This window comes from Heptranchias perlo, unplaced genomic scaffold (assembly GCF_035084215.1).
Source record: "Heptranchias perlo isolate sHepPer1 unplaced genomic scaffold, sHepPer1.hap1 HAP1_SCAFFOLD_44, whole genome shotgun sequence".
NCBI classification, from domain to species: domain Eukaryota; kingdom Metazoa; phylum Chordata; class Chondrichthyes; order Hexanchiformes; family Hexanchidae; genus Heptranchias; species Heptranchias perlo.
The window spans coordinates 5,411,163-5,437,394 of record NW_027139453.1 but is presented as its reverse complement, the minus strand read 5'-3'; the positions used below and the strand labels follow the sequence as shown (position 1 = coordinate 5,437,394).

Sequence of the window (26,232 nt, the reverse complement as noted above, 5' to 3'; positions counted from 1 at the left end):
AAGGGACAGTGGCAGCATGGATACAGAATTGGCTAAGAGACAGAAGGCAGAGAGTTTTGGTGAACGTTTGTTTTTCAGACTGAAGGGAAGCATTCAATTGTGTTACCCAGGGGTCAGTATTCGGACCACTGCTCTTTTTGATACAAATGACCTGGATTTGCGGACAGAGAGTCTAATTTCAGAGTTTGCAGATGACACGAAACTCAGAAATGTACTAAACAATATGGAGGATAGTAACAGACTTTAGGAGGACATGGACAGACTGGTGAAATGGGCAGACACATGGCAGATGAAATTTAACACAGAGCAGTGTGAAGCGATACATTTTGATAGGAAGAATGAAGAGAGGAAAAATAAACTAAATGGTACAATTTTAAAGGGAACGCAGGAACAGAGAGAGCTGTAGGTGTATGTACACAAATCTTTGAAGGTGGCAGGAGTTGTTGAGAATGCTATTCAGAAATATATGGGATCATGGGCTTCATTAATAGAGGCATAGAGTACAAAAGCAAGAAAGTTATGCTAAACGTTTATAAAACACTGGTTAGGCCTCAGCTGGAGTATAGTGTTCAATTCTGGTGACAGCACTTTAGGAAGGATGTGACGGCCTTAGAGAGGGTGAAAAAGAGATTTACCAGAATGATACCAGGGATGAGGGACTTCAGTTATGTGGAGAGACTGGAGAAGCTGGGGTTGTTCACCTTGGAGCAGAGAAAGTTGTACCACAGTCTGTCATCTGACGTCCTCGGCACGATTCACAGAATAGGTACTGGATTTAGGCTCCGGCCTCTGCAGGGACGAGGGTTTTGTATCCGACTGCTGCCACTATTTATCACATCAGCCATGATATAATTGAATGGCGGAACAGGTTCAAGGGGCTGAATGGCCTACTCCTGTTTCTACGTTCATCTGTAGGTGTTTCCACGCTCTTTCAGCAGGAGGTATCTTACTATATGTTGATAATAAAAATAGTTTTTCTTTACAAAATTTCTCACAGATTGTAAAACAAAATATGTCCTTTACAATATTGGAAAATATCGCACCCTGCAGGCTGTCAAATGCTTGGATTTCATACAAATCGCAAACGACAGTCGGACAATGTTGATGTCTGTTAGTTGACTCTAGGATTTTGGTAGGAAGAATGAGGAGATGCAATAGAAACGAAATGGTGCCATTTCAAATGGGGTGCAGGAACAGAGAGGCCTGGGGGTGCACGTACACAAATCTTTGATGGTGGCAGGAAAAGATGAGAAGGCTTTTAAAAAAGCATGCAGGATCCTTGGCTTTAAAAATAGTGAGACATGAAGTACAAAAGCAAGGAAGTTATGCTGAACCTTCATGAAACACTGGTTAGGCCCCAGCTGGAGTATTGTTTTCAATACTGGGCGTCACACTGTAAGGAGGACGTCAAGGCCTGGAAAAGGGTGCAAAGGAGATTTACTAAAATGGTTCCAGGAATGCGGGACTTCAGTTATGTGTAGAGACTGGAGAAGCTGGGGTTGTTCTCATTAGAGCGTAGACGGCGTAAGAGAGATTTACGAGAGGTTTTCAAAGTCATGAATGCGCTGCCTGAAAGGGCGGGGAAAGCAGATTCAATCGTAACTTTCAAAAGGGAATTGGAATAATATTTGAAGGGGAAAATTTTGCAGAGCTATGGCGAAAGGGCGGGGGAATGGGATTAATTGGATAGCTCTTCCAAAGAGCTGGCACAGTCACGATGGGCCGAATGGACTCCTTCTGTGGGTTTTTCATTATAGGATTCAATATGATTCTGTAGGGTTATTACAAATATTTGCGTCATATCTGGGTCGAGATGGGAAATTGACCTGTTTGCTATCCATTGCCTCGTGCTGATAGGCTGCATGTTTCGACCTCCCATGGTAAATGGGAAGGGAGAGGTAGGAGAATTATTCACAATATTCGTCCCTCACGTAACATTTAACATTTGCTGTTCACGAGTAACATCATTTACTCACGGAAAAATGTGAAACAGACAGAACCGTCTGAACCTGGCAGCAACCGAAATGCATACGCGTACACAGATAGAGAGTTTGTGACCATCAGCATTGTACAGCGGGGAGCAGGGCTGCAGATTCCAACTGGAATGTGGTTCCTCTGGTTTAAACGACTCTCAGGGGTAAGGGAAATGTGAATTGCCCATCCCTCAGCTCTACGGGCTGTTCCCCGCGACGCACTCCGAGACAAATATCAGCTTCGGCTGGAGGACCGTCAACCCGGTGAAGGAGGCCCTTTGGTCCGTCCGAAAACTGCTGGTCTTCCGGCTGAAGGAGCTGTCCACGACCGAATGTTGCCGACTGGCGCACTCCAAGGTCCAGGTTTACTGCTGCGGGACGCATTGAGGTGAGGTGCGACCTACGCGAAGGCTTTATCGGAAAAGGCCACCGAGAAAGGCCCCCCACCTCCCTTGATATCGTACACCATGTATGGTGCGTAACTGTATTGATTGTACCGGGGCCATTGAATTGTACGATATGTACCGTTGCAAATTATATTCACTGGAGTTTCGAAGAATGACGGATGATCTCATCGAAACATGTAACATGACTAGACAGACTAGATGCAGGGAGGATGTTCCCGATGGCTGTGGAGTCCAGAACCAGGGGTCACAGTCTGAGGATACGGGGTATGTCATTTAGAACCGAGATGAGGAGCAATTTCTTCACTCAGAGGATGGTGAACCTGTGGAATTCTCTACCACAGAAGGCAGTGGAGGCCAAATCATTCGATGTATTCAAGAAGGAGATGGATATATTTCCTAAAGCTAAATGCATCAAGGGATATGGGGAAAAAGCGGGAACTGAGTTAGGCGATCAGCCATGATCATTTTGAATGGAGGAGCAGGCCCGAAGGGCCGAATTGCCGACTCTTGCTCCTATATTCTAAGTTTCTATATTTCTATGACCCGTATTGTATTGTTTGAAGCATGACTTGAATTGCATTGTTTGTACCTTTACAAATTGTATTAATAAAGAATATATTTAAATTTAAATAATTCCCATCCCTCAGAGAGACTATTCGCTCGCCCTCCTTCGACTGGTGTTCTGGTTTGGAAGCAAAAACAGCTACTTTATATTTATCTCTACTTTGGTTCCACATTGTGGGGTGTTGGAAGATCAAAGGACTTTAACTGACACATCTCAAACAATAAGACCACTGATCAGGCGGAGACACGTCATTAAGTAGAACCTATGAATTATTTTGAACGTGTGTGATTTTTTTTACATAGAATTTACAGCACAAAAACAGGCCATTCGCCCAAACTGGTCCATGCCGGTGTTTATGCTCCAAACGAGACTCCTCCCACCCTACTTCATCTCACCCTATCAGAATAACCTTCTATTCCTTTCACCCTCATGTACTTATCCAGCTTCCCATTAAATGCATCTCTTCGATTCGCCTCAGCCATTCCATGCGGTAGCAAGTTCCACATTCTAACCACTCTCTGGGGAAAGAAGTTTCTCCTGAATTACTTATTGGATTTATTGGTGACTAACTTATATCTATGGCCTCGAGTTTTGGTCTCTCTCATAAGTGGAAATATCTTCTCTATGTCTACCCCATTTAATGCACGCCCACCCCTTCATAATTTTAAAGACCTCCAATAGATCACCTCTCGGCCTTCTCTTTTCCAGAGAAAGCAGCCTCAGCCTTTACAGTCTTTCATGCCCCTGGTGTCTGAACTTCTCATCTGTTTGGTTGAATTTTGCTGCAGTGTTTTCTGCTTTCTCGTAGGTTTATAAATATTTCGATACTTTAGAGAATGGCTGGAGAATTGTGTACAATTCTGGGCACCACCATTAGGAATGATGTGAAGGCCTTTGAGAGGGTGCAGAAAATATTCACTAGATTGGTTCCAGGGATGAGGGTCTTCAGTTCCGTGGATAGACTGGAGGAGCTGCGGTTGTTCTCCTTACAGCGGAGAAGGTAAAGAGGAGATTTGATAAACGTGTTCAAAATCATGACGGGTTTAGATAAAGTAAATAAAGATAAATTGATCCCATTGGCGGACGGGTCGAGAACAAGAGGGCACACATTTAAGGTGATTGGCAAAAGAACCAAAGGGGACATGAGGGAAAAGGTTATTCTCCAGCGAGTAATTGTGATCTGGAATGCGCTGCCTTAAAGGGTGGTGGAAGCAGATTCAATTGTGGCTTTCAAAAAGGAATTGGATAAATAATTGAAGGGAATAAAATTGCTGTGCTGTAACCATTCTGTAATTATAGACAGAGAGAGACCGAATGACAGAGAGATAGAGAGAAATTTTCCCATGGGGATAGAGACAGGGGAGGAGAGAGAGAGAGAGGGAGAGAGGCACGGAGAGAGAGAGAGAGAGCGCGATGGAGCCAGAGAAAGATAGAGAGAGATGGTGAGAAAGAAAGAGGCACAGTGAGCGAGACAGAGGCAGAGGGACGGAGATAGCGAGAGTGAGAGAGCGAGAGAGAGAGAGAGAGAGAAAGAGAGAGAGGCACAAAAGCAGAGAGAGACACACAGAGAGAGCGAGAGACAAAGAGAGACAGTGAGAGAGAACGAAAAAGGGAGACAGAGACCGAGACAGACAAAGAGCAAGATGGAGAGAGGGAAACCGAGAGAGAGATGGACAGAGAGAGACACACACACATAGAGCGAAACAAAGAGAGAGAGAGAGAGATACACACAAAGAGAGAGGGAGAAAGAAACAGAGATGGAGAGAGAGAAAGAGACGCAGAGCAAGGGACAGAGTGAGAGACACTGAGAGGGAGATGGACAGAGAGAGTGACACGCAGAGAAAGAAACAGAGAGAGTCATACACAGAGAGAGGGAGACTCATCGAGAGAGACAGAGGGAGCGGCAGAGAAAGAGATACAGAGGTGGAGATAAAAATAGAGAGACACAGACAGAGCCAGAGAGAGAAAGAAACAGAGACAGAGAGAAAGAGAGATAGGCACAGAGAGAGAGGCACAGAGAAGGAGGAAGAGAGACTGAGAGAGACATCGAAAGAGAGAGACAGACAGAGAGTGTGGCAGAGAGTCAAAGAGAGAAAAAGATCGACAGTGAAAGAAAGGCAAAGAGAGAGCTCGGTAGACGAGGGAGAGAGAAATGGAGAGAGAGACAGAGAGAGACACACACAGAGACACGGGGACACAAAGAGACACATTGCTAGAGAAAGAGAGAGAGAGACAGATATAGTGACAGGGAGAGAGAAGGTGACAGAGAGACGGATAGAGAGACAGAGAGGGAGAGGGACAGAGTGCGAAGCAGAGAGAGAGAGTGAGAAAAACAGAGAGTGAGAGACAGATAGAGGGAAACAATGAGAGGGAGAAATACAAAGAGGGACGCAAACAGAGAGAGATATATACAGAGATACACATACAGAGACAGAGAGCGCGGGTGCAGAGAGATACACACATAGAGAGAGTCGCAGAAATACATACGTACAGAAATAGAGAGGGGGATAGAGAGACAAAGAGAGAGACACAGAGAGAGAATGACCCAGAGCGATAGAGGCAGGGAGAGAGAGGGGGAGAGACAGACAGACAGAGAGAGGAGCAGTGAGAAAGAGAGAGATAGAGACAGAGAGAGATGGTGAGAGAGAAAGGTCACAGTGAGCGAGAGATAGGCAGAGGAACGGAGATAGAGACAGCGAGTGAGAGAAAAAGAAAGATAGAGGCACAGAGACAGAGAGAGACACAAAGAGAGACAAAGAGAGTCATAGAGTGAGAAGGAAAGAGGGAGACAGAGAGAAGGAATGAGACACAGAGCAAGAGAGAGAGCGAAACAGAGAGACATTCAGACATTGAATGATAAACACACACAGCGAGAGAAACACTGAGAGACACATACACACACACACACACACAGAAGAAGAGAGAGGCACTGAGAGGAAGAGAGAGAGGGGGAGAGAAACAGAGAGAAAAAAACAGAGGGAGAGAGACAGGGAGAGACAGACATAGGCAAAGAGACTGAGAGAAAGAGAGAGAGACTGAGAGAGAGAGTGAGAAAGTGACGCAGAGCGATGGACAGAGAGAGAGTCACGGAGAGAGTGATAGACAGAGAGAGTGACACGCAGAGAGACAGAGAAATTCATAAGCAGAGAGAGGGAGACTCGGAGAGAGAGAGACAGAGAGAGACATAGAACAGAGGGGGAGAGAGAGAGATCGGCACAGAGAGATCGTCACAGAGAAGGAAACATAGAACACAGAAAATAGGAGCAGGAGTCGGTCATTCGGCCCTTCGTGCCTGCTCCGCCATTCAATATGATCATGGCTGATCCTTGATCTTAATACCAGATTCCCGCTCTCTCCATACACCTTGACGCCACTTGTGTCCAGAAATCTAGCTCCTTCTCAAATATATTCAGTGACTTGGCCTCCACAGCCTCCTGTGGTAGAGAATTCCACAGGTTCACCACCCTCTGAGTGAAGAAATTTCTTCTCATCTCAGTCCAAAATGTCCTACCCCGTATCCTGAGGCTGTGACCCCTTGTTCCGGACCCCCCAGCCCGGGGAAACATCCTCCCTGCATCCAGACTATCTAGTCCTGTCAGAATTTATCATATTTCATTGAGATCCCTTCTCATTCTTCTAAACTCCAGTGAATACAGACCGAGTCGACCGAATCTCTCCTTACATGACAGTCCTGCCATCCCAGGGATCACTCTGGTGAACCTTCGCTGCACTCCCTCTATGGCAAGAATGTCCGTTCTTAGCTAAGGAGGCCAAAACTGCACACAATGCTCCAGGTGTGGTCTCACCAAGGTCCTGTATAACTGCAGTAAGACATCCTTTTCCTATACTCAAATACTCTTGCAATGAAGGCCAACATACCATTTGCCTTCCTAACTGTTTGTTGCACCTGCATGTTTGCTTTCAGTGACTGATGTACAAGGACACCCAGGTCCTTTTGTACATCAACATTTCCCAATCTATCATCATTTAAATAATACTCTGCCTTTCTGTTTTTCCTTCCGAAGTGGATAGCTTCACATTCATCCAATTAATACTGCATCTGACATGTATTCGCCCACTCACTCAACTTGTCCATATCAAATCGAAGCCTCTTTGCATCCTCCTCACAATTCACGATCCCACCTAGTTTTGTATCATCAGCAAACTTGGAAATATTACATTTCGTTCCCTTATCCAAATCATTGATATATATTGTGAATATCTGGGGCTCAAGCACTGATCCCTGCGGTACCCCACTAGTCACTGCCTGCCACACCGAAAAAGACGCATTTACTCCTACACTCTATTTCCTGTCTGTTAACCAATTTTCAATCCATGCCAGTGTAATACCACCAATCCGATGTGCTTTAATTTTCTGCACTAACCTCTGATGTGGGACTCTATCAAAGGCCTTCTGAAAATACAAACAAACACATTCAGTGGTTCTCCCTTATTTATTCTAGCAGTTATATCCTCGAAAAACACCAGTTGGTTTGTCAAACATGATTTCCCTTTCATAAATCCATGTTGACTTTGTCTAATCCCGTTGATATGTTATAAATGTCCTGTGATCACATCCTTTATAATGGACTCCAGCATTCTCCCTACTACTGATGTTCGGCTAACCGGTCTACAGTTCCCTCTTTTCTCTCTCCATCCTTTTTTAAATCGTGGGATTAATTTTGCCACCCTCCAATCTGCAGGAACTGTTCCATAATCTATCGAATTTTGGAAGATGACAAGTAACGCATCCATTATTTACATGCCTACCTCTTTTATTACTCTGGGATGCAGATTAGCAGGCCCTGGGGATTTATCAGCGTTCAGTCCCATTAATTTATCCAGCACTATTGATTTACTAATACTAATTTCCTTTAATTCCTCCTTCTCACCAGTCCCTTGTCTCCCTCGCTTTTCTGGGAAGTCATTTGTGTCCTCTTCCGTGAAGACAGAACCAAAGTATGTGTTTAATTGCTCTGCCATTTCCTTGTTCCCCATTATAAATTCTCCCGTTTCTGTTCTTAAGAAACCTACATTTGACTTCACTAATCGTTTTCTTCTTACATGCATGGAGAAGCTTTTACAGTCCACTTTTAGGTTTCTCCCAAATCTCAGGCTTGCTAATTTTTCTGGCAACTTGATATGAATCGTCTTTGGATCTAATACTTTTGTTAGCCATGGTTTGGCAGATGTTCCTTTTGTGTTTTTGCACCAGAAAGGAATGTATAAAATTGTTGCAATTCATGCATTCGTTCCTTAAATGTCAGCAATTGCTTAACCATCATCATTCATTTCGTTGAAGCTTCCCAAACTATCATAGACAACTTACTCCTCATACCTTCCCAGTTTCCTTTTCTTAGATTTAGGACCCTTGTTTCGGATTGGACAACTTCACTATCCATCTTAATGAAGAATTCTATCATGTTGTGGTCACTCTTCCCGAAAGGACCCCGCACGACAAGATTATTAATCAACCCCTTCTCATTGCTCGGTTTGCCATAAGGGCACGGTAGCATAGTTGTTAAGTTACAGCACTAGTAATCCACAGTTATAAATTCAAATTCCGCTACTGCTGCTGGGGAATTTAATCCCAAACAATTAATTAAATAAAATGTGTAATTGAAATACTAGTGTCAGTAATGGTGGCCGTGAAATGAATAGATTCTGGTAAAAACCTGCAGTCCCTTCCAAGTTTGGCCTCTTTGTAATTCCCCACTCCGAACAATGTGATGATTCTGAAATGGCCCAGCAAGCAACTCAGTTGTTAAATCTCGCTTAAAAAAAAAAGACTTCAGTAACATCGAACCGGACACCAGAAAAAACAACTCACACACCATCCTGACTTGGAAATATGTCGCCGTTCCCTTATCGTCGCTGGTTCAATCCTGGAGCTCCCTTCTCAACAGCACTACGGGAGAAACCATCAACACACGGACAACAGCGGTTCAAGAAATTCACTCAACATCACCTTCTCAAGGGCAATTCGGGATGAGCATAAAATGCCGTCATAGCCAGCGACGCCCACATCCCATGAAAAAAAAAATCTTTTATCCCCGACAGCCAATAGAGTAGAGGAGGAAAGGCACTGAGAAATGAAACAATGAAAAGGAGAGATGCAGATCAGAAAGCGACACAAGGAGAAAAAAATACTCACAGAGAGTGGAAGAGATGCGGGCACCCAACACAAAGATCGAGGAACGGTGAGAGATAGCGGAAAATGTCGGAGAGGCGAGGAAAATACGAATGATAGCGGAATGGAAGACAGTAAAACAGGATACTGAGCCGGAGCGTTGCGAGAGAGAAAAAATATAAACGGTGCACAGGGCGCTGCTTCCACGAGGCGACACATCATCTCGAATTGCCTGTCCCCCAGATTAGAGTGAGAAGAACAGCAAGTGAAACTGAGGAAGGCGGATAGAGAATCACACAGAGAATGAAAAATAAACAGAGGGAGAGTGTTGAGGAAGATAGCGTGTGACAGAATGAAACAAAAATAGTGGGAAAGGACGTGGAAAGAGAGTGGAGGAAACAAAAGGGGAGAGAGAAAAAAAATATAAAGGGTGTAATTCTCCCACTCGGCTGCACATCGTCTCGAGGGAGAAATGCAGATAGAGGTAAAAGCAAGGAGAAAGAGGGAGACAGCGTGAGAGAAAATGAAACAAAGGTAGTGGGACAAACAGCAAGACAAAGGTGGAGTGTCGGAGGGAAAGAGGATAATGAGAATCGAGACAGAAAGTAAGAGAAAGAATACAAATCTCACAGAGCAATGCTGCACATCGTCTCAGCGACACTCACACCATCCCACTTAAAATACGTGCACACTGAGACAGCGAGTTTCAAGATGCTCACACCATCGTCTCAGCCCCAGGACATTAGTCTACTTTTCCAGGTTTTGCAGCTCAGTTCAGGTGATTGTTTGTTACTATCTAGTTTGGCTCGGTTCCTTATTCTCTCTTTTCCCCTCTGTGTGCATCTATTCCGCTTTCCTCACATGTTTCAACCCCAAAGCACTCAATCTGTTTCGGTGTTTAGACCAACCAATTAGGCCCTCGGCCGAAGTTTCAGAGTACACTTGGCCGACTGCACCATGCCACGGAGATACCAAATCAATGGTTTCCCTCAGGGATCAGTCCTAGCATCTATCCTTTCTAATCTGTACATAAACTCCCCGAGACCAGATTACGGAAATTAATTTCTGCTGATGACAATGCCTTTGCTACTGAAACTCGTGAATTTTCTACCCTGTAAACCACAGTCATTAATGATATGAAACGCATGGCAGAGTACTGTCCGAAATGACGTCTTCATCCGAGTATCACAAGGACTGTGAGATCCATCTTACATTTGCTCTCTGTTAGTGTCTCTCCTGAACTTATTATACACTTTGGTCAACTTTTGAAACATGCAAAATTGAAGCCAACGGAATAAAAGTGCAGAGGCAGCATGGATACAAAATTGGGTAAGTGACAGGTAACAGAGAGTTGTGGTGAACAGTTGTTTTTCGGACTAGAGGAAGGTATATGGGGGTATTCCCCAGGGGTTAGTACTAGGACCATTGATTTGTTGATATATATTAATGACTTCAACTTGGGTGTGCAGGCACAATTTCAAATTGCAGAAGACACAATCTTGGAAGTATAATAAACAGTGAGGAGGATAGTGATAGAATTCAAGAGGATATAGACAGGCTGGTGCAATGTGCGGACACATGGCAAATGAAATTGAACACAGAGATATGCGAGGTGATTACATTTTGGCAGGAAGAATGAGGAGAGGCAATATAAACTAAATGTTACAAATCTAAAGGGGGTGCAGGAACAGAGAGACCTGGGAGTACATATACTCAAAACTTTGAAGGTAGCAGGACAGGTTGTGAAAGTGTTTAAAAATCATAGTGGAACTTGGGCTGTATAAATAGAGGCATAGAGTACAAAAGCAAGTGTGTTATGTTGAACCTTTATACAACACTGGTTCGGCCACAACTTTAGAATTGTGTTCAATTATGGGCACCGTACATTAGGGAGCATGTGAAGGTTTTGGAGAGGGTGCAGACAAGATTTAATAGAATCGATCCAGGGATGAGGGACTACATTTATGCGGAAAGACTGGAGAAGCTGAGATTGTTCTCCTTCGAGCAGAGAAGGCGAAGAGGAGATTTGACACAAGTATTCAAAATCATGAAGGTTTTAGATAAAGTAAATGAAGAGAAACTGTTCCCATTGGTGGACGGGTTGAGAATTAGGGGACACAGATTTAAGGTGATTGGCAAAAGAACCACCGACGACATGAGAGAAAACTTCTTTACCCAGCGAGTAATTTTGAACTTGAATACGTTGCCTGAAAGGGTGGTGGAAGCAGATTCAATCGTGGCTTTCAAAGTGGAATTTGGTAAATAATTAATAGGAAAACATTTGAAGGGCGACAGGGAAAGTGTTGGGAAATGCGACGAACTGGAATTCTCTTATAAAGAGTCGGCAGGGGCTGGGTGGGCCGAATGGCATGCTTATGCTTTGTAACCATTTGTTGATTCTATGATAATCCCAAATTGCTTGCTGAAATATCGAACATTGTTAATTTGTAATCGCAGACACCGCAGTGAATGGATTGGTCAAACCAGCAGACCACATTTGAAAGAAAAGTTATCCAGAATATAGATGACGATGAAAAGGCTCCTTTATTGTCCACGCCTAGTTACTTGGGAAGATGAAGGAAGATATCTTGTTGGTTGTATATACAGTAACGACTGTGCGTCATTTTGGGAGAATGGATGTTCAGGGGAGAGGATGAATCGAATAGCGTCCAAGTAAGAATCTAATGTCAGGAAGTCTTCCATTCTGTAAATTATTTAATTAACCTGACAATTAAAATAAATGGATATTTCACAACATTCTTCAACTGCTGTCTAAATTTAGTCTGTGTTATTGCATAAATACAGGTGTTTGTACAACAGCTCAGAAGCTGAAGTATAAATCCCATTTCTCTTACGAATGTCGGGAGATATACAGAGGAATACCCCATAAACCACATTCGCTCAGACACTACAAACACCAGAAACAGCGCCCATAACAGGATGAAATTCCCCGAGATAACAAACAGTAAAATGATGGATTTCCTTCGGTTCTCCATCTCTGGGTCACGGGGACTCTCCCCACTGCTGTGACCCCGGAGTCTCCTGCGGGCTCTGCTGGCCACTAAAATGTGTCTGACAGTTGAAGCATTCAGCAACAGAATCAGACCAAAAGGGACACCCGGAGTTAGAATATAATGGAGGAATTCAATGCCTGCCCATATCTGCGAATATATAGCACCGCTTGTCACACCACAGAACCAGGGGCTATTGGATAACATATAATCACGGGTATAGAAAAAGTACCAAAAAATATTCATTAAACAGAACAGAACAGTCACTGTTGCTAAAACCACAGCCGCCGTTTTCTCGGTGCAATATTTTGTTTTCAGCTTCTGACAACAAATGGCTACAAATCGATCAAAGGTGAAAGTGACGGTGAACCAGACAGAACAGTCTGTGGCTGCATAAAGCAGGACGGCGTGAATATTGCACACGGGAATGTGGTATAGAAAAGTGAACTGTGAACGATAAGTAATGGGGATCTGCCTCAATATCAGATCAGTGATAACGACCAATAGATCCGCCGCTGCCATGGCCACCAGGTAGCGAGTGACACATTTGGAGAGTCCGCACTTTCCACGAGACAGGACAATGATCGTCATTAAGTTAACTGCAATTCAGCGGAAGACAAGTAAATTATAGTAAACTCAGAACAAAGGCGAGAGTGTGACAGAAATAATCATAGAATCACACTGTTACAGAATCGTAGAATCATAAAATCAGAGAATCACAGAATCAGAGAATCACAGTACTATAGAATCGTCGAATCATAGAATCCTCAAGCACAGAATGAGGCACTTCGGCCCATCGTGTTCCTGCCAGCTCTGTGAATGAGCCAACCTGTAAGCCAATTTCCCCATTATTCTGCATTTCTTTATTTTCAAGTATATGTCCAATTGATTATTGTACCTTAATGTATTGTGATAAATACACGTTCTCTCATTGCTCAAGTAATATGTTTGTTGCATAGTGAAAATCAAGTCAATGTCTTGTGTAGTCTGATTCCATGCAGTCCATGCAGGATCATTTGACAGCGCTGATGAAATCAATAGCTACATTCTAAGGAATCTCTTTAATTGTTTGATGGACGTGCTGAGAATTAGACTGTGATACTCGGGCAAGAAAAAACTCTCTATCGGAGAAACAGAACACAGGGCCAAAGATACATCAATGTGAAACAGACAAGACAAAAATTTCTGCAGTAAAAAGGAGCGACGAAGTTGTTAAAACATCGCACCCACACCCAGAGGTAAGTAAGGGATGTGGAACGGTTGCTCTGTAAGGTGACTGTGGACATGAGGCACGGACAGGAGAGGAACTATTTGGGACTTTAAGGTAATCGTTTACAGTAACTACAACCACTAATGGAATAATTAGTAAAGTCAGAACATTCACATAACGTTTATATGAATGAACAGTTTTTTCAAACAGTCTGACAATATTAAAACATGAAAGATCTGAACTCAGTGGCAGCGCTGGGCTTCTGGGTTTCATCATTTGGTGAGCATCAAATCGTTTCACGAAATGAAACGGGGAATGTGTAAAAATAAAACATGAATTTAGTTAATAATTCATCGCAGTCCAGTTAGAATCTTGTTGTTACATATCAATATAATAAACAGGTAAAAATGAAGTTAACTCATTTGTATTGTGGAATAGCAGGAGGTGGTAGAAAATCAGCCTGAGGCTCGCTGAGAGATCCTTTGAACCGTGTCAGACTGGTCTGGGACTAAATGGTTATTTCATTGCAATAAAATGAAGATTTGGCCCTGTTACATGTTGCACTCGCATTCCTGTCCTCAGCATCCTGGGGCAGTGACATCGGTGCAGTGAGGGAGATGGGGAGAAGTGAGGCAGCTGACGGGAACTGAATCATTCCTCCCACAAACTGAACCACATGGAGCTGGAGTTAAAGGTCGCTGGCAAACTCATGCTAAGAATTTGAGAACGACACAGGTTTCAGTGGAGACCAAAGAGAGTAATCTGATGAAGGCAGGGAATCGTTCAGTGAAATTGTTGTTTTCAGAACCTTAAAGAGTTTTTTGAATCACGGAGAGGAAACAGCGGTAAATAAGGGCGGACTATTCATTCAGCTGATTCCAGTGAATGGGTGAATATCCAATAATCGCAACGAGGAAGCTCGAGTATTGCACCAAACAAAGAAAGGGGAACGCGCTATTATTCCAAACACAGTAAGAGTAGCGCGGTATTATACCAAACACAGTAAGAGGAGCGCGGGATTATACCAAACACAGTAAGAGGAGCGCGGTATTATACCAATCGAAGTAAGAGGAGCGCGGAATGACACCAAACACAATAAGAGAAGCGCGGTATTATACCAAACACAGTAAGAGGAGCGCGGTATTATACCAATCACAGTAAGAGCAGCGCGGTATTATACCAAACACAGTCAGAGGAGCGCGGTATTATACCAAACACAGTAAGAGGAGCTCGGAATAATCCCAGACACAGTGAGAGAAGCGCACTGAATTTCCCCGTTTCTCTGGATGTCATGATGTACATTACATGACGAGTAATACAGTTGCACATAGGTCGCAGAATCAATAACAGGATATGGAGACTTACCAGGGGCATCGACAGCAGCGAGCAGGGGTTATTAAAAACTAAGAACAGAAATACAATGAAACATGGTTTATCGAGTTCATTGCTGGATATAAAGCCTTACCAGGAAAACCAAATGATGTGACGAGGGGTTAGTAAATAACAAGAACGGTAATACAATTAAACGTGGTTTACAAAATTAATAACTGGATATATGGACTTACCAGGGACACCAACAGCAGCGAGGACCGGATAGTAAATCTTTTGGAAATCGTAAAGTGTCCAGAGTATCAGATATTTTATTATCAGGAACGAAACCATTATTTTAGTTTGTTGGTGGGCTGATGATTCCAGTTGATGCTGGAGGCGATGCTCTCCTCACACTTTGAGTTGAGGTGGTGAAGGAAACGCCTTTTTTATTGTAGAGTAAACCTCTCCTGGGAGAATTGTATTCCATGGTGACTGATATTAATCAGATCATTGAACAAACAAGTTACATTTACCGCTGCTACACCAACAATGTTCGCAGGCACGGCAGAAAGGTATAATCTAACGCTACAATGACCAGAATATAATCTCAGTAACTTTGAAAAGAATGGAAAATAAATGTGAAAGTCGCGGGCTTGCAGTGTGATACCAAATGACACTAAGAATTACAGAACGACAAGAGAGCAAGGTCCATCACTTGCCCTTCTACCATCCTGATACAATAATAAAGGATTTGTGCAATCAATCTCTATCAAATAGTTTACAACAGATCCAGAAATGACACGGGGAAAACCCGACTGGTGTTGTGATTTGGGAACTATAGGTCCAAAGTTACCTTTTCACGCTAAATGTGCTGCACTTACCGCATGTGACGTCTCAAAGTATTCAAATACTGTACTGCAAAATACTATTTTCTGAACGATATCTAATTTATTTGCATTTGAATGAATCAATACTGACTGCTTCCACCGTCTCCATATTGTGTCTATTCCATAGATTACCACTCGCACACCGCAATGTAATTTCTGCAGATTAGTTTTGAATTTACCACCCTTCAAGCGCAGGCCATGTCGTCTGGTACCATGGGTCTGGACAAGGTGAAATAGCTGATCATGGTCCACATTATCTCGTCCCTTTAGAATCTAAAAACTGAAATCATATAAGCTCTCAATCTTCTCTTTCCCACTGAGGACATGTCCAATTTACTTCAGCTCTTCTCATAACGCAATCCCTCCATGCACTCATTCGTTCCAGTTGCTCTCTTTTGTATCCAATCAATAGCTGGAGTATCACTTTCCTACAGTGGTGACCAGTACTGTTCACAGTATTCTATATGCGGTCGCAGCAATCATTTATGAAGTGACAGGGTGAACTCACGATATCAGCTCAATATCGACTATTTAATTCATCCCAAATTATTTGCTCAATTCACTATCACCGGGCATTGTTGCGACTGTTGCAATTTATTGTCAATCCGACAGATCTCTTTCATTTTCCTTGATTGTTATTTAGCGTGGAATCATAGAATTGCAGAATGACGCAGCACAGAAGGAGGCAATTCGGCCTGTCGTGCCTATGCCGGCTCTCTGAAGAGCTATCCAATTCGTCCCACTCCCCTCCTCCTACCCAATAGCCATGCAAATTTGTCCAATTCCAGTGTTCATCCAATTCCCTTTTGAAAGTTATTATTGAATTTGCTTCCACCGCTGTGGATCATAACAAATAACTGCGTATTTATCTTCCTCACGATTAATCTTGTTCTTTTGCAGTTACCTTAAATCTGAGTGCTCTGCTTACCAACCATTCTGTTACTGGAACTAGTTTCTCATTAGCCACTCTATCAAAACTCTTCGTGATATTGAACACCTCTATCAAAGGTCAGTTTAACCTTCCCTGCTCAAAGGAGAACGACCCCAATTTCTCCAGTTTCGCCACGTAACTAAAGCATTACATCCCTGATATAATTCGAGCAAATCTCCTCTCTAACCTCTCTAAGGCCTTGACATCCTCTTTAAAGAGTGGCGCCCAGAATATACCGCAATACTCCAGTGGGTCCTCAAGGCTGGTTTTATAAAGGTTCAGCAAAACTTCCTTGCTTTTATACTCTGTGCATCTATTCATAAATCCAAGGATCCTGCATGTCTTCTTAACAGACTTCTTAACTTGTCCTGACAAGTCTAATGTAGTTACAGTATTTCACCTGTCTATCTAGATTATCCTGAAGTCTGTTACTATCCTCCTCACTGTTTACTACATTTCCGAGTTTCGTGTATTCTGAAAATGTGAAATTATGCCCTGTATCCCCGAGTCCAGATCATTAATATGTATCAAAAAGTGCAGTCGTCCCTACACTGGCTCCAGGGAAGCACGACTGCACAGTTCCCTGCAATACTAAAACAACCGGCCACTAATACTCTCTGCTTTCTGTTCCTTTTTAAATTCGTATCAATGCAGAAACTGCTCCTTTAATCCCATGTGGTTCAATTTCGCGAAAAAATCTATTATGTGGTCATTTTCAAACGCCTTTGAAAGTCCATCTACATAACATGAATCACACTACCCTCATCAGCCGTCTCCTTTACTTCATCAGATAATTCAATCAAGTTAGTCGAACATGATTTGTCTTTAGAAAATCCGTACTGACTTTCCTTTATTCACCATATATTTTTCCATTTGCCAATTAATTTTGTCGTGAATTAATGTCTCTATAAATGTGCCCACCGCCGACATTAAGCACAATGCCCTGTAATTGCCGAGTTTATCCTTCTCCCGTTTTTTGAACAGCGGTGTCACATTTGCAATTCTCCAGGTCTCTGGCACCACTCCCCTCCCTAAGGAGGATTGGAAGATTGTGGTCAGAGCGTTCGCAATTTCGAACCTTACTTGTCTCAGCAACCTTGGATTTATCCCATCCAGACCGGGTGACTTTTCTACTTTGAGGACTGACAACCCTTTTTGTATCTCCTCTTTATCTTTTATTATCCTATCCAATTTCGCTAATACCTCTTCCTTTACCGCTACATTGGCAGCATCCTCTTTTGTAGTGAAGACGGATGTATAGTAATCATTTAGTACGTGTGCTTTCTGCCTCCACTGGAAGATCGTCACTTTGGTCTCTGATCGGTTCCAAACTCATGGGACTACTCCTTCACGACTTATATGTTTATAAAGGACTTTTATTTGTGCCGCAAATATGTTCTCATACTCTCTCTTTGATCCTCTTATGCCCTTTTTAAATCTCATGTGTACTATTTGAATTCAGCCTGGTTCTCTACTGCATTATGAACCCGACGTTCGTCATAATCCACTTTTTCCTGTTTCATTTTAATCTCTATCTCTTTAGTAATTCAGGGAGCTCTAGCTTTGGATGCCCTTCCTTATCACAGTGTATGATTTATGAAGTGTGACATCACCATATGATGTTTGAAGTGTGACATCACGGTATGATGTGTGGAATGTGACTTCACGGTATGACGTATGGAGTGTGGCGTCACGGTTTGATGCATGAACTGTGAAAGATCAAACAACAACGACATTTATTTATATCGCGCTTTTAACGTAAAAAAATCCCAAGTTGCTTCACAGAATCGTTATCAAACAAAATTTAACACCGAGCCACAAAAGGAGATATAAGCACAGGTGACCAAAAGCTTGTTCAAAGCGGTAGATTTTAAGGAGCCTCATAGAGCCGGAGAGAGAGGTAGAGAGGCGGAGAAGTTTGGGGAGGGAATTCCAGAGCTGAGGGTCTGGGCAGCTGAAGGCACGGCCCTCAATATTGGAATGATTGAAATCGCGGAGCGCAAGAGATCTCGGAGGGTTGTTGAACTGCAGGAGGTAACAGGGACAGGGAGAGAGGGGCAAGGCCATGGTGGGATATTAAAACTAGGATGAGAATTTTAAAATCGAGGCTTTCCCGGCAGGGAAACAATGTTGGTCAGCGAGCACAGCGGGTGATGGGTGAATGCGACTTGCTCCGAGTTATGATAACGGGAGCAGAGTTTTGGATGTTCTCAGTTTTGTGCATGGTGAAAGACGGTTGGCCGGGCTGGAGAGCATTGGAATAGTCAAGCCTCGAGGTAAAAAAAGATATGGATGAGTGTTTCAGCAGCAGATGAGCTGAGGTAGGGAGCAGGTTGACGATGTTACAGAGTTGGAAGGAGGTGATGTTGGTGAACGTGCTGAGATGTGTTCGGATGCTCATCTCAGTGTCAACTAGGGCACCGCGGCTGTGAACGGTCTGGTTCACACTCAGGCAATGGACAGGGAGAAGGATGGAGTCGGTGGCTGGGGATCTGAGGTTGCATCTGGGACCAAAGACAATGGCTTTGGTCTTCCCAATATTTAGTTGGAGGAAATCTTTGCTCATCCAGTATTGGATGTCGGACAAGCTGTGTGACCAATCAGAAAGTGAAGGTCTTGATAGAGGTGCTGGTGAGATAGCGCTGTGTTTCATCACAGGGAATCTGATATTGTATTTTCGCATGATATCACCGAGGGTCAGCATATAGACGGGAACTAGAAGGGGTCAAGGATGGATCCTGCCATAACTGGCGAAAATTTCGAAACAGAGATTGACAAATTTTGGTTTGGCAAAAGTCTGGCACTAATTGAATGGGGGAACAGGCTCGACGGATGAATGGCCTACACTTGTTCCTATGGTACTCATTGAATGTGGGAACAGGTTCGATTGATGTGTGGACTACTCTTATTCCTGTGTTCCGATGGTACTAATTGAATGGGGAACAGGCTCGATGCATGAATGGCCGACTCTTGTTCCTGTGTTCCGATGACACTATTTGAATGAGGGAACAGGCTCGATGGATGAATGGCCCACTATTGTTCCTATGTTTCCATGTTCCTATGGTACTAATTGAATGTGGGAACAGGCTCGATGGATGAATGGCCCACTCGTGTTCCTGCGTTCCGATGCCATCTTTACACTGATAAATGAATATAGTTAACATAGGGTTAATATATAAGCACGCCTGCGTCATTCGAGGTTAAGACGTATGTATTTTAGTTCCTTTGTTTCGTACATGAGAACACCTGTGGTCACGAAAGCCACCATCCCCTCTCGCGCATGCATATCCCAGTCAAGTTGTCCTCGCCCGTCTGGACTCTCTTTCTGAAAACATTTCTCATGTCCAAAACTTTCCCATCCCTGACGCAGATAATTTCTCCCCCAGATATCTTGGCGTCTGGCCACCGCTTAACGCTCCGTTCTCGTTTCTTTCCCACGGACTCTCGCAGCTTCTCAGCATTTGCTGACTGGAGTTGAAATTGGGCATTTAACCCTCTCCGTTGCTTGCTGTACTTGCAGGACCTCCCTATCTCATTGTTTGATGGAGCTGCACATTAACTTTTTGTGTTTCTTGTACGAGGAAACCCAAATCTCTTCGAACACCAACATTTAATAGTTTCTCACCATTTAAAAATTATACTGTTTTTCTATTCTTCCTACCAAAGTGAATAACCTCACATTTCCCCACATTATCCTGCATCTGCCACCTTCTTGCCCACTCACTGAACCTGTCTATATCCCTTTGCAGTGATTTGGATTTGAGTGCACAGAACCGTATGAGTCAGAGCAAATATACCGGGGCTGGGAGAGATTGGATTTTATTCACATTTAATCACAAAAGAGAATTGTTCCGTTATTCATATTTACTCATTTTAATGCAGAAAGTTTTCAAAATGTTCTCGCCCAGTTCCGGCCGCAGACCTTTCACTTGTTTCTGGAACGTGATAAGCGCTGCATGGTTAATGGGTCTATGCTCCAATTGGCAGGATGTGACTAGTGGTGACCGAAAGGCCCGAAGGGAGGCCGCACTGGTTGCAGGAGAGCTCGTTCGCTGTGACATGGAGATTTCTGCAGTGAGCGTCTCCATGTTCCCACAATGAATGTCATTCATTTTATTGTGGGAAGGTGAATGAAATTGATCTCTTGCCACGCCGGAGACCCGGGTTCAATTCCAGCCAATAAATAATCATTTTGCTTTCAGCCCCCATGACATCGCCTGAATTCGGATAAATTTGCATTCACGTTCAATCTGTGCACCATCTTGAGAGATTTCCTCTACTCCACGTGTGTTGCGACGACAAACCCTCTGCATTCTGTCCTCTGGAGCTCAAACATGCTCTGGATCTCAGTCAATCTTGCCTTCTCCAACGCTGAAATGAGATCGATCAGTGGAATCCCCCAAAGTGAGAATCATCCCCCGAGACCAACGAGCCGCTGGGAAATGTACCGTGCAGAGAATGGAGCTGAAACAAATCCAATCACATTGTTCAATCACCGGTTATTAAGATTAAGGATCATTGGTCTGTGGGACGGCAGACTGCTCACGTGTCCTAATGTATAAGGCTTCTGTTTTCGGTGTTAATCGTGATGTTGTCAGAAGATTGCCGATTTGAGTCCTGCCTGAGTCGATTGACACACTGGACAAAACGTGTCCAACTCGCAACGGAAGAGTCTGTTTAACCATTTGTTGTCGTTTTCTGCCAAATATTGAAATGCTCTTTTGAAATTATTATTCGCTGTGTTTATTTCTCACTGAGGTTTGCATTTTGTTCAGTTACTAACAGCCCACAATATCTAATTGACTCCCACATATTATTCGTGTTTCCAATCACAACAATAAGCTTTGCCTCAATCTGTGTAAGAGCAGGTTAATAAATGCAGTGGAGTGAATTCTGAGCAGTTTCGCGACCAGTGATCGCCAGAGGTAGCGGATTAAAGGAAATAAACTCGAGGAAACACTGAGCCCGCCATTGAGCAAAGCTCCTGCGAGCAGGGTTCGAAACTGCGGGGGGAAACTTCATTGAGATTTCGAGTTTAATATTTGAACCACTTCGCCATCGTAGTTAAATTGTCATAGAGTTACATTGTTTATAATCTCGGTAATTAATATTTCACCGGTTCAGTGAGATTCAATTTGCTGCAAATTCATAAAATCGGGAGGAATCGCAGCGATCATTACAATAATCTAAAGCCCTCCGATATTTAACAGGAATTGCAGATGTTTTGAACAGTTTGGAATATTGTTCAGGATCATCAATATAAACAGCTGGAATATTGTGTTCTGCTCCCACATGACACAGATCAGATTCAGCCTCTGCTTCCTGCCGGCCGGCGGATAAAACCTTGTATCTCTGGTTCCCCCCTGTTCCCTTTGAATGAATCCAATGTGTTTTCCCCAATTGTATTCTGGTTACTTGAATGCATCTAATGCAGGTTCCTCTGAATGTAATGACGCGTGTCTCTCAATCTTGTTTGCTCCCTTTGAATGTATCCAATGCGGGTTCCTGATACGTGTTCCAACACTTTGAATGTATCTAATGCAGATTCCTCAATCATGTTCCCGCACTTTGTATTTAAGTCGATAAAATGGCGCGAGCGGTTAGTCTGAAGCAGGCAGAAAAATGAAAGAGTGATCTGACAACACAAGCAGGCGGATGGACACTAGTCGGCAAAGCAATAGGTAACATACAGGGAAATATTTCATTGATTGGTGAATGTGTTTGGTGTTTACAGTTGTGATTATTAATATTTAATTGATTGTTCACCGTTTTTACAGTCGTTAGTGTTTTTTAATTGTTGGACTTTCAGTATTTTGTTTTAGCTTATCAGTTAAATAGCCTTAAAGCTAAAAAGACAGTTTAAATATCTGTTAGCTAACATGGCAGGACTGCTGGGGTCCGGAGCTGCACATCCTGTGCCATGTGGGAAATTCAGCACACTGTATGTCCTGGAAAACCACATGTGCAGGAATTGTCGTCAACTGCTCCAGCTCGAGCTTAGAGTTTCTGAGCTTGAGGGGCGGTTGCCTTAACCACAGTGCATCCGGGAAGTTGAGAATTTCGTGTATAGCACGATTCAGGATGTGGTGAGCCCGCAGCTCTGGAGAGTTTCAGGAGGAGAGTCTGTGGGTGACCACCAGGCAGACTAGGAGGAGCAGACAGGCATTGCAGGAATCCCATATGCGTGTGGTACTCACAAACCTGTATCCAGTGTTGAGTACCAGTGAGGGTGTTGACAACGGGGCGGAACGCAGTAAGTGGCACATCAGAACATAGGAACATATGAAATTGGAGCAGGAGTAGGCCAATCGGCCCCTCGGGACTGCTCCACCATTCAATAAGATCATGGCTGATCTGATCCTAACCTCAAATCTAAATTCATGTCCAATTTCCTGCCCGCTCCCCGAAACCACTACCGCACCGTTCGAGACTCGGCTGCACCGGGGTGCAGAAGACAGTGTAGAAATACAATTGTTGTCGGTGATTGAATAAGCAGTGGGATAAACAGGCGTTTCGGCAACAATCGACGTGATTCCCGCAACGTGTGTTGCCTCCCTGGTGCCAGGGTAAAGGATATCACTGAGAGCGTGCGGAACATTTTGAGGGTGTTAGGGACACAGCCAAAAGTCGTGGTCCATGTGGGAACCATTGACATATGAACGTAAAGGGTTGATCTCCGGCAGTCAAAGTTTCAGGAGCTAAGGCTGAAGTTAAAAAGCAGGAGATCAAAGGTAGCAATCTCAGGATTAGTGCCACGTGCTAATGAGTATAGGAATATTAGGATAAGACAGGTTAATGTGTGACTGGAAAGTGGTGCAGGAGGGAGGGCTTCAGATTATTGGGGTATTGTGAATGTTCTGGGGCTAGAGGGAACTGTAACAGCCGTACAGTTTATACCTCAACAGAGCTGGGAGCAATATCCTCGCGGGAAGGATAACTCGTTTTTTGAGAGTGTTTAAACTCATTTGGCAGGGTGATGGACACCAGTGGGCAAAACAGTAATTCACCAATGGGATGCTTTCAAGGAGAAAACGTTTTGGATATAAAGGATTCTCATTCACATAAGGGCGGGGGGACAGAGAAAGGGAGACTGAAGAAGGACATCCAAAGCTAGAGCTCCAAGGGTGACAAAATATATAAAGAGGAAAATGAAGCAGGAAAAGGAGGCTTTTGATAAATGTAAGGTTCAGAATATAGTAGAAAACTGGGCTCAATGAAGAAAGTGCAGAAGAGATCCAAAAAAATGATTGAGAGGCAAAGAGAGATTACGAGAATAGATTGAGAGAACTGTTTAACGGCGAACATGAAAGGGAACCCAGAAGTATTTTCTAAATACATAAATAGTAGATGTGTACATTCAAAGGAAGGGTGCGGCCGATTCGGGATAAATAAGGAGATCTTCTTGTGGAGGTAGAAGGTATGGTTGATGTACTTTATCGCAGTCTTCAATCGAGAAGAGGATGCTGCCAATGTAGCAGCAAAGGGGGAGGTAGTTGCGATATTGGATAGGATAAAAATAGGTAAAGTGAAGGTATTAAAAGGTGGTCAGCACTCAAAGTAGACAAAACACCCGGTCCAGAGGGGCTGCATCCTGGGTTCTTGGGTGAATTAAGGGTAGATATTCGGGAGGCTCTGGCCACAATCTTCCAATCCTCTTCAGATATGATGCGGTGCAAGAGTTGAGGAGGATCGTAAATATTACACCCCTGTTCAAAAAAAGGGGAGAGAGATAAACCCGGCAATTAGCTTAACATCGGTGGTGGGGAAACTTTTAGGGACAATAATCTGGGACAAAATTAAGTTGCACTTGGAAAAGTATGGGCTAATAAATCAAATTCAGCAAGGATTATTTAAAGGAAATTCGTGATTGACTAAATTGAATGAGTTATTTCATGAAATAACGGCGAAGATTGATGAGGGTAGTGCGGCTGATGTTGTGTATATGGACTTTCAAAATGCATTTCATAAAGTCCCACGTACTATCTCGTGAGCAAAATTAAGGCTCATGCGATTAAAGTCACAGTGGTAGCGTGGATACCAAATTGGGTAAGGGACAGAAAGCAGAGATTAGTGATGAATATTTGTTGATTTTAAAATGGAGGGAAGTATACAGTTGGGTTCCCCAGGGGTCAGTGTCAGGACCATTGCTTCTTTTGATATAAAATAATGAACTGGTCTTGGGTGCACAGGGTATAATTTCAAAGTTTTCAGATCACACGAAACTCGGGAATGTGATGAGTAATGTGGAGAATAGTGACAGACTTCATGAGGACACGGACAGGCTGGTGAAATGGGCCGACACATGGCAAATGAAATTTAGTGCAGAGAAGCTTGAATTGATACATTTTGATATGAAGAATGAGGAGAGACAATAAAAAGTAATTGGTACACTTTTCAAGTTGGGACAGGAAGAGAGGGACCTGGGGGTGTCTGTACACAAATCTTTGAAGGTGGCAGGACAAGGTGAGAAGGCTGCTGAAAACAAGCATATGGGATCCTGTAATTTATTATTGGAGACATAATGTACAAAAGCAAGGAAGTTATGCCAAAACTTTATAGAACACTATTTGGAACTCAGCTGGAGTATTGTGTTCAATTTTGGGCACTGCACTTTAGGAAGGATGTCAAGGCCTTACAGGGAGTGAAGAAGAGATTTTTTAGAATTGTACCATGGTTGAGGGACATCAGCAATGTGGCGTCACTGGAGAGGCTGGTAACGTTCTCCTTGGAGCACAGAATGTTAAGAGGAGATTTGAAAGAAGTGTTAAAAATCGTGAAGGCTATAGATAACGTAAATAAAGAGATTTTTTTCCCCATTAGTCGAGAATCAAAGGCCACAGATTTAAGGTGATTGGCAAAAGAACCAAAGGCGACATGAGGAAAAACTTATTTAAACAGCGAGTAATTGTGAACTGGAATACGTTGCCTGACAGGGTGTTGGAAGCAGATTGAACAGTGGCTTTCAAAAAGGAATTTGGTAAATAATTGAAGGGGAAACATTTGAAGAACTTACTGGTTTCCTGTTACAAACAGGCGGCACGGGCTCGATGGGCCGAATGGTTTGCCTAAGTGCTGTAAACATTCTATGATTCTATGATAATCACAAAATGCTTCATGGAATATCGAACATTCTCTTTATCCGTGCTATCCTTGAGGTGAGGGTGTGTCTTCTCTTTAACCGTGCATTCCTTGAGGTGAGGGTGTGTCTTCTCTTTAACCGTGCAGTCCTTGAGGTGAGGGTGTGTCTTCTCTTTAACCATGCAGTACTTGAGGTGAGGGTGTGTCTTCTCTTTAACCATGCAGTACTTGAGGTGAGTTCTCTCCCATGATGAATTTAGGTGAGAATCTGAAGATTTGAACCAAAAAACATTAACAGAGTGTTACTGGGAAAGGAGTTTAATATTTTCTCCACGATACTTTTTGATCTGGTCTTTATTTGTGCCCGGGCTCCTATTATTGAAATGATTTTGGTCAGTTCCTGGAGGACACATTGTGCGTTGCCTGGACTGCAACCACAATGCTGCAGTTTGGAGAATGGCTGTTCAGGGGAGAGGATGAACCGGAAAGCGTCCATGAAAGAATCAAATGTCATGAAGTCTTCCATTCTGCAAATTACTTAATTAACCTGACAATTACAATAAATGGATATTTCACCACATTCTTCAACTGCGCTCTGAATTTAGTCTGTTTTATTGCATAAATAGAGGTGTTTGTACAACAGCTCAGAAGCTGAAGTATGAATCCCATTTCTTGTACAAATATAGGAAGATTTACAGAAAAATACAACATCATCCACATTCGCAAAGT

The 26,232-nt window shown here is 43.2% G+C and overlaps 1 protein-coding gene and 1 long non-coding RNA gene across 2 annotated transcripts in view; both read right to left on the bottom strand.

Annotated features, from left to right (window-relative positions):
* The window catches only part of LOC137312864 (uncharacterized), a 1,008,715-nt gene that overhangs the window by 670,885 nt on the left and 311,598 nt on the right, over window positions 1-26,232 (bottom strand). The window lies entirely within an intron of this gene.
* On the bottom strand, window positions 11,787-14,958 carry LOC137312876 (probable G-protein coupled receptor 139). The gene is made up of 2 exons (XM_067979256.1): window positions 14,862-14,958; window positions 11,787-12,685 (listed from the first exon to the last, which is right to left on the bottom strand). The coding sequence occupies exons 1-2, from the start codon at window positions 14,956-14,958 to the stop codon at window positions 11,787-11,789; spliced, it is 996 nt and encodes a 331-aa protein (XP_067835357.1).

Coding starts and splice junctions, on each gene's coding strand:
- LOC137312876 (XM_067979256.1), bottom strand. CDS start 14,958: ATGGTTTCGTTCCTGATAATAAAATATCTGATACTCTGGACACTTTAC. Junction 12,686..14,861: donor CGCTGCTGTTGGTGTCCCTG/GTAAGTCCATAT, acceptor GCTGAATTGCAG/TTAACTTAATGACGATCATT.